The sequence below is a fragment of the Elephantulus edwardii genome, unplaced genomic scaffold (assembly GCF_000299155.1).
Source record: "Elephantulus edwardii isolate Elephantulus edwardi_28Jun2011 unplaced genomic scaffold, EleEdw1.0 scaffold00001, whole genome shotgun sequence".
In the NCBI taxonomy this organism is placed as follows: domain Eukaryota; kingdom Metazoa; phylum Chordata; class Mammalia; order Macroscelidea; family Macroscelididae; genus Elephantulus; species Elephantulus edwardii.
The window spans coordinates 37,784,197-37,797,622 of NW_006399751.1; the positions used below are offsets into that span (position 1 = coordinate 37,784,197).

The 13,426-nt window shown below is 44.6% G+C and overlaps 1 protein-coding gene across 1 annotated transcript in view; it reads left to right on the plus strand.

The window, feature by feature from the left end:
• Positions 1–11,700, plus strand: part of LOC102853765 (titin-like) — a 294,430-nt gene extending 282,730 nt beyond the window's left edge. Inside the window, exons 341-347 of the mRNA XM_006878955.1 lie at positions 777–1,370; positions 1,486–7,112; positions 7,214–7,370; positions 8,452–9,146; positions 9,235–9,388; positions 9,953–10,255; positions 10,393–11,700. Of these exons, the coding sequence (XP_006879017.1) occupies positions 777–1,370; positions 1,486–7,112; positions 7,214–7,370; positions 8,452–9,146; positions 9,235–9,388; positions 9,953–10,255; positions 10,393–10,691 (7,829 nt within the window). The 3' untranslated portion in view covers positions 10,692–11,700. The remainder of the gene's footprint in view (positions 1–776; positions 1,371–1,485; positions 7,113–7,213; positions 7,371–8,451; positions 9,147–9,234; positions 9,389–9,952; positions 10,256–10,392) is intronic.
• Positions 11,701–13,426: the final 1,726 nt, after the last annotated feature.

Sequence of the window (13,426 nt, forward strand, 5' to 3'; positions counted from 1 at the left end):
ACTCCGCTCTGTCCTGTGCCAATCGCACTGTCTCTGACACTCCCATCCCAATTATCCCAGTCACTGAATCAATCCACCTCATAGAGGGCCTTCCTCTCCTGCGCCGTCCCTCCACCCTCCCAAGCATGATGTCCCTCTCCAAGGACCGGTCTCTCCTCACTACATGTCCGAAGTAAGAATCCTTGCCTCCAAGGAGCCACCCGGTTTAACCCTCTCCAGGACAAATCTATTTGTTTTCCTAGCAGTCCATGGTATTCTCAGTACTCTTCTCCAGCACCACAGCTCAAAGGCATCAGTTCTCCTTCTATCTTCCTTGGTCATTGTCCAACTTTCTGATGCATAACAGGTGACTGTGAAGACCATGGCCTGTATCAGACGCACCTTAGTCTCCAGAGAGACACCACTGCTCTTCAGCACTTTGGAGAGGTCCCTAACAGCAGACTTTCCCATGGCAATGCACCTTTTAATTCCTGGTTGCTGGTGCCAAGACTGTTGACTATGGAGCCAAGCAATTCAGATAAAGTCTTCATGCCTTTCCTCTCACTTTTAAGCAAAGTTTTGCTTATCTAAAAATGGGAAATAATTTATCCTCTTCTTTTAAGAAAGGACCTTTTGGAGGATAAGTTTTTTGGCATTAAATAGCCTGTTTAGTTCTTTGGGAGTAACTACATTTAGTAGAATTTTGAGCTCCTCACATTTTAGTTTTAAAACTAAGCTTTTTAATAAAGCTTTTTCACCTCCTGACTCAAACCTTTTTTTTCCCTTTTTTCAAACAGAAAAGCCAAGTGCTCCTGGCAAACCCACTATTACAGCTCTCACAAAAGACTCCTGTGTTGTGGCTTGGAAGCCACCTCCCAGTGATGGGGGTGCAAAGATTAGAAATTATTACCTTGAGAAGCGTGAGAAGAAGCAGAATAAATGGATTGCTGTGACAACAGATGAAATTCGAGAAACCGTCTTTTCAGTGCAAAACCTTATTGAAGGTCTGGAATATGAGTTCCGTGTGAAATGTGAAAACCTCGGAGGGGAGAGCGAATGGAGTGAAATCTCAGAACCGGTCACTCCTAAATCTGATGTCCCAATTCAGGCGCCACACTTTAAAGAGGAACTGAGAAACCTAAATGTCAGGTACCAGAGCAACGCTACTCTGGTCTGCAAAGTGACTGGTCATCCAAAACCTGTGGTGAAATGGTACAGACAAGGCAAAGAAATCATTGCTGATGGATTAAAGTACAGGGTTCAAGAATTTAAGGGTGGCTACCACCAGCTCATCATTGCAAGTGTCACCGATGATGATGCCACAGTTTACCAAGTCAGAGCCACCAACCAAGGGGGATCCGTGTCTGGCACTGCCTCTTTGGAAGTGGAAGGTAAGAAGCCATCAGTACACATGAATAGTAATTGGGGGAGGAGGGCTTCCACTTAATTTAAATAATCGCTTGATGTTACGTAACAAATATTCTCTCTTTTTCTATTCTGATATAGTTCCAGCTAAGATCCATTTGCCTAAAACTCTGGAAGGCATGGGAGCAGTTCACGCCCTCCGAGGTGAAGTGATCAGCATCAAGATCCCTTTCAGCGGCAAACCAGATCCTGTAATCACCTGGCAGAAAGGACAAGATCTCATTGATAACAATGGCCACTACCAAGTGATTGTCACACGATCCTTCACGTCACTTGTTTTTCCCAATGGAGTGGAGCGAAAGGATGCCGGTTTCTACGTGGTCTGTGCTAAAAACAGATTTGGAATTGATCAGAAGACAGTTGAACTGGATGTGGCTGATGTTCCTGACCCACCCAGAGGTGTCAAAGTTAGTGACGTCTCAAGAGATTCTGTCAATTTAACGTGGACTGAGCCGGCTTCCGATGGTGGCAGCAAAATCACCAACTATATCATTGAAAAATGTGCCACGACTGCAGAGAGATGGCTCCGTGTGGGACAGGCTCGAGAAACACGGTACACAGTGATAAACTTATTTGGGAAAACAAGCTATCAGTTCCATGTCATAGCTGAGAACAAATTTGGCCTAAGCAAGCCTTCCGAGCCTTCTGAGCCAACTATAACCAAAGAAGATAAGAGCAGAGCCATGAACTACGACGAGGAGGTCGATGAAACCAGGGAGGTTACTATGACTAAAGCATCTCACTCGTCAACCAAGGAACTCTATGAGAAATATATGATTGCTGAAGATCTGGGACGTGGACAGTTTGGAATTGTTCACCGTTGTGTTGAAACATCCTCAAAGAAGACCTACATGGCCAAATTCGTTAAAGTCAAAGGGACTGATCAGGTTTCCGTAAAGAAGGAAATTTCCATTCTAAACATTGCCAGACACAGAAACATCTTATATCTCCATGAATCATTTGAAAGCATGGAGGAATTAGTCATGATCTTTGAGTTCATATCAGGACTTGACATATTTGAGCGCATTAACACAAGCGCTTTTGAACTCAATGAAAGAGAAATTGTTAGCTATGTGCGCCAAGTTTGTGAAGCACTTGAGTTTTTGCACAGTCACAGCATTGGCAACTTCGACATTAGACCAGAAAATATCATTTACCAAACAAGAAAAAGTTCCACCATTAAGATCATAGAATTTGGTCAAGCCCGTCAGCTGAAGCCTGGAGACAACTTTAGGCTTCAGTTCACTGCCCCTGAATATTATGCACCTGAAGTCCACCAGCATGATGTTGTTAGCACAGCCACAGACATGTGGTCACTTGGGACGCTGGTCTATGTGTTGTTGAGTGGTATCAACCCATTCCTGGCTGAAACCAACCAGCAGACAATTGAGAATATCATGAATGCCGAATATGCTTTTGATGAAGAAGCATTCAGAGAGATTAGCCTTGAAGCTATGGATTTTGTGGACCGACTCTTAGTGAAAGAGAGAAAATCACGCATGACAGCATCTGAGGCTCTCCAGCATCCATGGATGAAGCAGAAGCTAGAAAGAGTCAGTACTAAAGTTATCAGAACATTGAAACACCGGCGCTACTACCACACCTTGATCAAAAAAGATCTGAACATGGTTGTGTCTGCAGCCCGTATATCCTGTGGCGGTGCAATTCGATCTCAGAAAGGAGTGAATGTTGCTAAAGTTAAAGTTGCCTCCATTGAAATTGGGCCAGTTTCTGGGCAGATAATGCATGCAGTTGGAGAAGAAGGAGGATATGTCAAATATGTATGCAAAATTGAAAATTATGATCAGTCTACCCAGGTGACCTGGTACTTTGGCGTCAGGCAACTGGAGAACAGTGAGAAGTATGAAATCACCTATGATGATGGGCTGGCCACCATGTATGTCAAAGACATTACCAAATTCGATGATGGAACCTACCGATGCAAAGTAGCCAATGACTATGGTGAAGACAGTTCTTACGCGGAGTTATTTGTTAAAGGTGTGAGAGAAGTGCATGACTACTACTACCGTAAAACCACAAAGAAAATCAAGCGCAGAACAGATACAATGCGACTCCTGGAGAGGCCACCAGAGTTTACCCTGCCTCTCTACAACAAGACAGCCTATGTTGGTGAGAACGTTAGGTTTGGAGTAACCATAACTGTCCACCCAGAGCCTCGGGTGACATGGTATAAATCAGGCCAGAAAATCAAACCAGGTGATGATGACAAGAAGTACCTATTTGAGTCTGACAAGGGTCTTTACCAGTTAACCATCAACAGTGTAACTACAGATGATGACGCTGAGTACACTATTGTGGCAAAGAACAAATACGGTGAAGACAGCTGTAAAGCAAAGCTCACTGTCACCCCACATCCACCGCCAACAGAAACAACCTTAAGGCCCATGTTCAAACGGCTCCTGGCCAACGCGGAATGCCAAGAAGGCCAGAGTGTCTGCTTTGAGATCAGGGTGTCTGGCATCCCCGCACCCACATTAAAATGGGAGAAAGATGGTCAGCCATTGTCGCTGGGGCCTCACATTGAGATTGTCCACGAAGGCTTAGACTATTATGCTCTGCACATCAGGGACACGCTGCCTGAAGACACGGGTTATTACAGAGTCACGGCCACAAACACAGCCGGGTCCACCAGCTGCCAGGCTCACCTCCAGGTGGAACGCTTGAGGTACGTCAAACAGGAATTCAAGAGTAAAGAGGAGCGTGAGCGACATGTCCAAAAACAAATTGACAAGACCATCAGAATGGCAGAAATTCTTTCTGGAACTGAGAGCGTGCCACTGACACAGGTGGCCCAGGAGGCCCTGAGAGAAGCTGCCATCCTGTACAAGCCGGCTGTGAGCACAAAGACTGTGAAAGGGGAATTTAAACTTGAGCAGGAGGAGAAGAAGGAGGAAAGAAAACTCCGTATGCCTTATGAAGTGCCAGAGCCCCGCAAGTACAAGCAGACCACCATAGAAGAAGACCAGCACATCAAGCAGTTCGTGCCCATGTCTGACATGAAGTGGTATAAGAAGATCCGCGATCAGTTTGAAATGCCCGGGAAGATTGACAGGGTCGTACAAAAAAGACCCAAACGCATCCGCCTCTCGAGATGGGAACAGTTCTACGTGATGCCTCTCCCCCGCATCACGGATCAGTACAGGCCCAGGTGGCGGATCCCCAAGCTGACGCAGGATGACCTGGAGATGGTGAGGCCAGCCCGCCGGCGGAGCCCCTCTCCTGACTATGACTACGACTTCTATTACAGGCCCAGGCGACGATCTCTGGGCGACATGTCGGACGAGGAGCTCCTCCTGCCCATCGACGACTACCTCTCCATGAAGAGGACGGAGGAGGAGCGGCTGCGCCTGGAAGAGGAGCTGGAGCTGGGCTTCTCGGCCTCGCCGCCCAGCCGCAGCCCTCCCCGCTTTGAGCTCTCCAGTCTCCGTTACTCGTCTCCGCAAGCTCACGTGAAGGTGGAGGAGACACGGAAAGACGTGAGATACTCCACCTACCACATCCCGACCAAGGCTGAGACAAGCACGAGCTACGCGGAGCTGCGGGAGCGCCACGCCCGGGCCTCGCACCGGCAGCCCAGGCAGCGCCAGCGGCTCCAGGCCGAGAAGGAGGACCAGGAGCTGCTGCGGCCCGTGAGCACCAGCCAGCGGCTCTCGGCGTACACCAGCGAGCTGCAGCACATGGCCAAAGAGGAGAAGGCCCGGAAGACATCAAGGCGGCAGCGGCAAGTGACAGAGATCACAGAAATAGAGGAGGAGTACGAGCTCTCAAGGCGCACGCACAGGGAGGCCTCCTCCTCCGTGTCCAGGCTGCTCCGGCGCCGGCGCTCCCTGTCCCCGACCTACATCGAGCTAATGAGGCCAGTGTCCGAGCTGATCCGCTCCCGGCCACCACCCGCCGAGGAGGAGGATGAGGAAGACACGGAGAGAAGGTCCCCGACTCCGGAGAGAACGCGGCCTCGCTCCCCCAGCCCCGTGTCCACCGAGCGATCGCTGTCCAGGTTTGAGAGGTCCGCACGCTTTGACATCTTCTCCAGGTACGAGTCCATGAAGGCTGCTCTGAAGACTCAGAAAACGTCGGAAAGGAAGTATGAGGTTCTGAGTCAGCAGCCTTTTACCCTGGACCACGCGCCCCGGATCACCCTGCGCATGCGCTCTCACAGGGTCCCTTGTGGCCAGAACACACGCTTCATCCTAAACGTGCAGTCCAAGCCCACCGCTGACATCAAATGGTACCACAACGGGGTGGAGCTCCAGGAGAGCAGCAAGATCCACTACACCAACACCAGCGGGGTCCTCACCCTGGAAATCCTGGACTGTCACGTGGAAGACAGCGGGACCTACCGGGCTGTGTGCACCAACTACAAGGGCGAGGCCTCTGACTATGCGACTTTGGACGTGACCGGAGGCGACTACACCACCTATGCCTCTCGCCGTAGGGACGAAGATGTCCCCAGATCAGTTTTCCCCGAGTTGACAAAAACAGAGGCGTATGCAGTGTCATCTTTTAAGAAGACGTCCGAGATGGAAGCATCAGCTTCTGTGCGAGAAGTGAAGTCTCAGGTGACAGAGACGCGGGAAAGCCTCTCCTCCTATGAGCACTACGCTTCTGCGCAGTTGGAAAGCACTGCATCACATGAGAGGTCCCTGGAAGAGAAGGCCACACAGAGGAAGATTAAGACGACTCTGGAGGCGAGGATCCTCACGAAGCCACGGTCTGTAACTGTACATGAAGGGGAGCCAGCCAGGTTTTCCTGTGACACCGACGGCGAGCCCGTGCCCACAGTGACGTGGCTGCGTGGAGGACAAGTGTTAACCACCTCTGCCCGCCACCAGGTGACCACGGCCAAGTACAAGTCCACCTTTGAGATCACTTCCGTCCAGGTCTCAGATGAAGGCAACTACAGTGTAGTGGTAGAAAACAGTGAAGGAAAGCAAGAAGCACAGTTCACTCTGACTGTTCACAAGGCCAAGGTCCCTGAAAAAGCCATGACATCACCACCGAGGGTCAAGTCCCCAGAGCCTCGTGTGAAATCCCCAGAGACAGCAAAGTCTCCCAAAAGAGTGAAATCCCCAGAGCCAGTGTCTCCTCCACCAAAAGCCACATCACCCACAGAGACAAAACCTACACCAGCGGAGAAAGTCCAGCAGCTCCCAGTCTCTGCCCCACCAAAGATAACGCAGTCTTTGAAAGCAGAAGCTTCTAAAGACATTGCAAAGCTGACCTGTGCGGTGGAAAGTAGCGTTTTATGTGCAAAAGAAGTCGCCTGGTATAAAGACGGCAAGAAGCTGAAGGAAAATGGACATTTCCAGTTTCACTATTCAGCAGATGGTACCTATGAACTCAAAATCCTAAACCTCACAGAATCTGACTGTGGAGAGTATGTTTGTGAGGTTTCTGGTGAAGGTGGAACTTCCAAAACTAGCTTCCAGTTTACAGGCCAAGCCTTTAAGAGCATCCATGAGAAGGTGTTATCAAGTATATCGGATACCAAGCAATCTGCTCCAAAAACACCCGCACCAACAGAAACAAAGAAAACAGAACCAAAATCTCCAGAACCAATTGCCTCGAAACCAGTAATTGTTACTGGGCTGCAAGATATCATTGTTTCTTCCGAAAGTACTGCCAAATTCACAGTGAAAGTCACTGGAGAGCCAATGCCAACCATCATCTGGACAAAAGACGGAAAGGTAAGCAAGTCTCAAATTTTATCATAGAAAAAAAATTCCCTCATCATCTTCAAAATAAAATTTGAATTCTTTTTTTAAAACACCTCACTTCTGTTCTGCAGGCTATTGCACAAGGAGGTAAATATAAACTCTCTGAAGATAAAGGAGGATTCTCTTTAATGATACAAAAGACTGATACTTCTGACAGTGGTCTCTATAGTTGTACAATAACAAATTCAGCTGGATCTGTGTCTTCTAGCTGCAAATTAACAATAAAAGGTAGGTTGGCTTTTGTTCTTGCCAGCAGTGTTTGGAAAACAGCCTTAAGAAAACTCTTTTAAACACCTCCACTCATTAAATACACAATTCACTTTTGTAACCATATAAAAGTACTAAAGTAAAATTTTTCCACATTCTAGAATACCTCTAGAGAGCTCTGGTGGCCAAATGGTAAGAAACTGCACTGCCAACCCCAAGACAGGCAGTTTGAATCCACCAGGTGCTCTGCAGGAGAAAGATGAGCAGTCTCCTCCAGTGTCATTTCCAGCCTCTGAAAACTCAGTGGAGGGTCAGCTATGAGTTGGTTCTGACTCAACTGTACATAACAAGGATAAATAATACCTTCTGCACACAGACTGTGTAGAACCTCTTCTAACAGCATAATAAGCATCTGTTAATTGCCTATTTGCACTGCTAACCAAATGGCCACACAACTCTGGAAGTTTGAATCAACCAACAACTCTGCAGGAGTAAGAGGGGCTTCTTCCTCCCATGCATTCACAACCTCAGAAACCCAATGAAGGGCCGGCTATGAGTTGGTTCCAACACGACAGCAGTGTGTGAGCATTAATAATTGTATGTAGTGTCAGACACAACTCCACAGAGCCAGTCAGCTCCTAGGAGTGTCTGCAAATATGGCCAGACAGTACTATATCCTCTCCCAAACCTTCACACTTTCAGGTTTTTGAAACAGAATGAAGTTAATGAAAGACTTAAAACATTTTCTCAATTTAAATTCATTTACTTTCATACCCATTTTCTAAAACACCATTTTTATCAGCCTCATTCCATACATCTCCCAAATCTTTTGACTGTTCTTTTCAATGTTTCCTCCTCTTATAAGTTATAAGATTTATCCTCAAATCTGAACCTGAACATAGTTTAAGAATCGTTTTACTGATCTCCTAAATCATGTATGATCATTTTCCAAGAATAGGACTGAGAAAGAATTAGGCATTACCTACACTGTATAAGAACACACACATTTCTTTCTCCAAACGTTATTCACATGCAAAATCTACAAAAGTAAAAGGTAGGGCCTCTTTCCATTAAGTTTTTCTTACAGAAATTTCTTTTTTAGCTGCAAAAGACTCTGAGGTACAGAAAGTGTCTACACAAAAGACCTCTGAAGTTACTACATCTCAAAAGAAGGCAGTTGTCCAAGAGGAAGTTGCCCAAAAAGCCCTCATTTCTGAAGAAATAAAACTGTCAGAGGTGAAATCTCAAGAAAAGTTAGCCCTCAAGGAGGAAGCTTCAAAGATCTTGATTTCTGAAAAAGTCAAGAAATCAGAAGTGGCCTCCCTAGAAAAATCCATTGTCCACGAGGAAATCAGCAAAACATCACAGGCATCAGAGGAAATAAAAACTCAGGCTGAGATTAAGGCATTTTCTACTCAGATGAGCATCACCGATGGTCAAAAAGTGACCTTAAAAGCCAACATTGCTGGTGCCACTGATGTGAAATGGGTCCTGAATGGCATTGAGCTTGCCAACTCAGAAGAGTACAGATATGGCGTCTCGGGCAGCGATCAGACCTTAACCATCAAGCAAGCTAGCCACAAAGACGAGGGAATCCTGACCTGCATCGGCAAAACCAGCCAAGGCATCATCAAATGCCAGTTTGACATGTCTATGAGCAAAGAGCTCTCGGATGCCCCAACCTTCATCACTCAACCCAGGTCTCAGAATGTGAACGAAGGACAGAACGTTCTCTTCTCTTGTGAAATCAGTGGTGAGCCGTCCCCCGAGATTGAGTGGTTTAAAGATAACCTGCCAGTAAGTAAATCATTATGTCTGCATTGTTGAGGAAAATGTTAAACACTACATCTCCTGAGACCCTAAAGAAACACTCTTTTCTTTGTAGATTTCCATTTCATCCAATATCAGTGTAAGTCGCTCCAGAAATGTATATTCCCTTGAAATCCGAAGTGCATCCATAAGCGACAGTGGAAAGTACACAATTAAGGCCAAAAATTTCCGAGGCCAGTGCTCAGCCACAGCTTCCTTGACAGTCCTTCGTAAGTATATCTTTGCCATCTGCCTTATTCAGCTAAGGTTTCTTTGGTTTTGCCCTTTTTGCCAGAGCACTGAAGATTCTCAGAAGTCTGGAGAACTTGCATATGTTAAAAAAAGTAGCACAGGCAGCCTGTGTGAATTCATCCTTATGGTCCAAGTTCCTTTACAGCTAACCACAGCCTTGCAGAAGTTAAATTTCAGAGTATAATGCTACCAGCTGCCCTGTCATTACATCTATTTTTAGAACGTACAGTATATAAATTGTTTTCTATGTGATGACTTCTTTTTCTCCTGGTGATTCCTAGCAACTGCATGTAATATGATAAAAAATAAAAGGATCCGTTTCTTGGAGACATTGAGCTAGCTCTTGACAAATGTATGTATATATGTATTTGCTTAAAGCTTCAACAGCAGATTGTCTGGGTTCTGTTTCTGTGTATATATGTTAACATTTTCTATTTCGACAAGTCACTTAATGACTTAATTTGTGTAAGTCACGTGATGTCAGATGTCCCCGATTAACCAGATGTCATTGATGTTCACTGTGTATCTGCTATGCTCCACAGCTCTGGTTGAAGAACCTTCCAGAGAGGTAGTATTGAGGACAAGTGATGACTCGAGCTTGCAAGGAAGCTTCTCGTCTAAGTCAGTCCAAATGTCTGCCTCCAAGCAGGAGGCCTCTTTCAGCAGTTTCAGCAGCAGCAGCGCTAGCAGCATGACTGAAATGAAATTTGCAAGCATGTCTGCCCAAAGCATGTCCTCCATGCAAGAGTCCTTTGTACAAATGAGTTCCAGCAGTTTTATGGGACAATCTAGTATGACACAACTGGAAAGCTCAACTAGTAGAATGCTTAAAGCGGGCGTAAGAGGTGAGCAACACAATTACTGGTAGAGGTAGAGAAGCCTAGTAGTGTGGTGTAGTCTTTAGTCTTTACAATTCAGTAGAAGTCAAATGATTCCTTTTCCAGGGATTCTAAAACCTTTGTTGTTATTATTGTTCATAAAGGAATCCCACCCAAAATCGAAGCTCTTCCGCCTGATATCAGCATTGATGAAGGCAAAGTTTTAACGGTAGCCTGTGCTTTCACGGGAGAACCTATGCCAGAAATAACATGGTCCTGTGGTGGAAGAACAATCCAGAACCAAGAACAACAAGGAAGATTCCATATTGAAAACACCGAGGACTTGACGACGCTGATCATCATGGACGTAAAGCAACAAGATGGTGGACTTTATACCCTAACCTTAGGGAATGAATTTGGATCTGACTCTGCCACTGTGAATATAAATATTCGATCCATGTAAGAGGGCCTGGGCTCTCTTACTCATTCTTAACTTATTCTCATTCTTAACTTTTTCACAAACCATTCACATGGACTAATCTTTCTGATCTGTAAATAGAAAAAAAAAGTTTTGTATCAACCTAAGTGAGCCAAAGTTTAAAAAATGTGCATTTCCATCTTTTCGTAATCATTGACCTAAGAATATTCTACATTTGCTAGTGACATGTACATACTGTATATAGCCGGATTAACGGTTATAAAGTTTTGTACCATTTCTTTTACGGCATTTTACAGTGTAACTTTTGAAACTAGCCGTTGGCAGGAGAAAGTTTCTTGTGGAACGACTACCCTGCTCAACACTTAATCAATCTTTGTGCCTCAACATAACGTTGATGTCTAAGTCTGCCTCAATGGGTCGAGAAGTTCCCTGTTGAAGATATCTTGTCCACTTAAAAGATGATGTTGTGCATATCACCCGATATGTGCACCACTACCTGTAGAATCAGAAATGTAAGGCATTGGTGATGTTTGCATTTACCCTCCTGTAAGCAACACTTTAACGTCTTACATTCTCTCTGATGATGTCACACTCAAAATTATTATGACTTCATTCGTACCAGAGCAAAGTGTAACGGCCAACACTTTGTTCGCCCATGTCACACTGCTGCTGGCAGAGAGAGTGCCTGGATAGCTTGGGAAAGTTACATCTCCTGGCCATCCCCTCATTAAACCAAGCTACTCAAGTACTCCTGTGCCAGAGCAGTGTCAACTCTTGGAGGTCCCAGGGTGCAGCCAATCGCCTTTGTGTGGTAGCTCTAAATTTCAGTTACACCCAGAAAACTTGGGCAACTAAGCAACGAAGGACAGCAGCAAAATAAAGAACAACAAAGTAAAGCTGTCCTTAACACCGCCCAAATGTTAATCTGATGTAGTTCTTTTCATGCTGAAATAAATTCAATTGTTAGTTGTAATTGTTGGACCTCCCTGAAATAGTAAAGAACAAAATAAAGCAAGCTATCTGCACCTCAAAATGTGTGATGGGTTTTCTGTACAACTCAGGGGTGGAAGGCATGCGTCTTTGGGCATCAGTGATATTAACCGAGGTAAGACAGAGCAACTCAAGTTCAACATAACCATGTTGGTAAGTTCGTTTAAGCACACATTAATGTGTTGAGGATATTCAGGAACTTTAAAAAAAAAACAACACAACAACCTTTATGACTCTCACTAATAAATCTACCTCTAAAAGTATGCTTCAGTACTTACCAAGAAAAGTTATTTTTATGGACGCTGAGTCAAATAAATCTGTCAAGGATAGAAACATCTAAAATTCAAAGCATTATGGACTAGAAAGTATGAGAACAACTTGACGACCAGTAAGATGATATAGACGCACAAGGACTGCAGAGGAGAAAACATGGGAATTTCAGGAAAATAATCATAACTGATTATGGTACCCCATGAGGTAACTCACTTAGTCTATACTGAGCCATTCTTGTGACATTTGTGTCTCAGTTCTGATTTCCTTGGAGTATACTCCTACCAGTGGAATAGCTGGGTTACACAGGATTTCTATGTTCAGCTTTTTTTTTTAAGTTTATTAGTCACGTATTCCTTTTATTGGAGGAAGCTTTGAGACAAGCATCTCTAGTTTTTAAACTGTATACTAAGATCCTGAGACACAAAGACAGAAACACCAACTTTTTAAACTTCTAGACTCAGAAAGCTTCAACTGCTTAAATCTAAGCTGCATCAATAGCAAAAAAAAAAAAAGCCAGCATTAACTTGTTTCCTCTGACAGGATACAAGACAAACACTTGGTTTGCCTGAGTTTTAAAAGGACATTTCCTTTGCCCCGCTGGAATGACTATGTTCAGTTTTTTGAGGAAACACAAAACTGCTTTCCAGAGTGGTTGTACCATTTTATAATCCCACCAGCAGTGCATGAGCGTTCTAATCTCTCCACATCCTCTCCAACATTGATTGCTTGCTTTCCGGTTAAAACTTTGCCACTGCTACTAGGGTAAGATGGTATCTCATTGTTTTGATGGCTGGTGATTTTGAACATTTTTTTTTCATGTTTGTTAGCCATCTGAATGTCTTCCTTTGTGAAAAGTCTTTTCATGTCTTTTGCCCATTATTTTATTGGATTATAGTCTTTTTCTTTTAGAGGCCCTGTAGGATTCTATAAACTTTAGTTATGAGACCCTTGTCTGAAATATCATTGCCAATTGTTTTTTCTCTCTCTGTAGGCTTTCTTTTCACCGTTTTGTAAAATTTTTATGTATACAGGGACTTGCTTTTTGGAAGATCCCATTTATTGATGTCATTCTCTCCTGATTGTGTGAGGACTACTGTTTCTATTTTGCTTTTTCTTTGTTTTGTTTTTCAGTAAGAAAGTCTCACAATCACTAGACTTTTGGGGACTATGAGGTAATTTGGAACCAAATTAGACAATACTGAAATAATGCAAGCATGACGCAAAAAGTCTCTGAACTGTCACTGTAAGAAAGGAAAATGGAAAAGAAGGAACAGGCTGGATGTGAGAAGCAAAGTCTTTTTTACAGCTTCAATGAGTTAAATGTGTTAGCCCTGCCTATATCTGAGCAGGCACTGGGGGAGATGAGAAGGATGGAAAAGACCAAGTCTTGAAAGTTGGCTGCATGAGCACAACTAAAATCTTGATCATCCCTGAGAACATAACAAACCTTCCAGCCCCCTGTACTGACATCAGTAAGCTGTCTGAAATTGTAGACA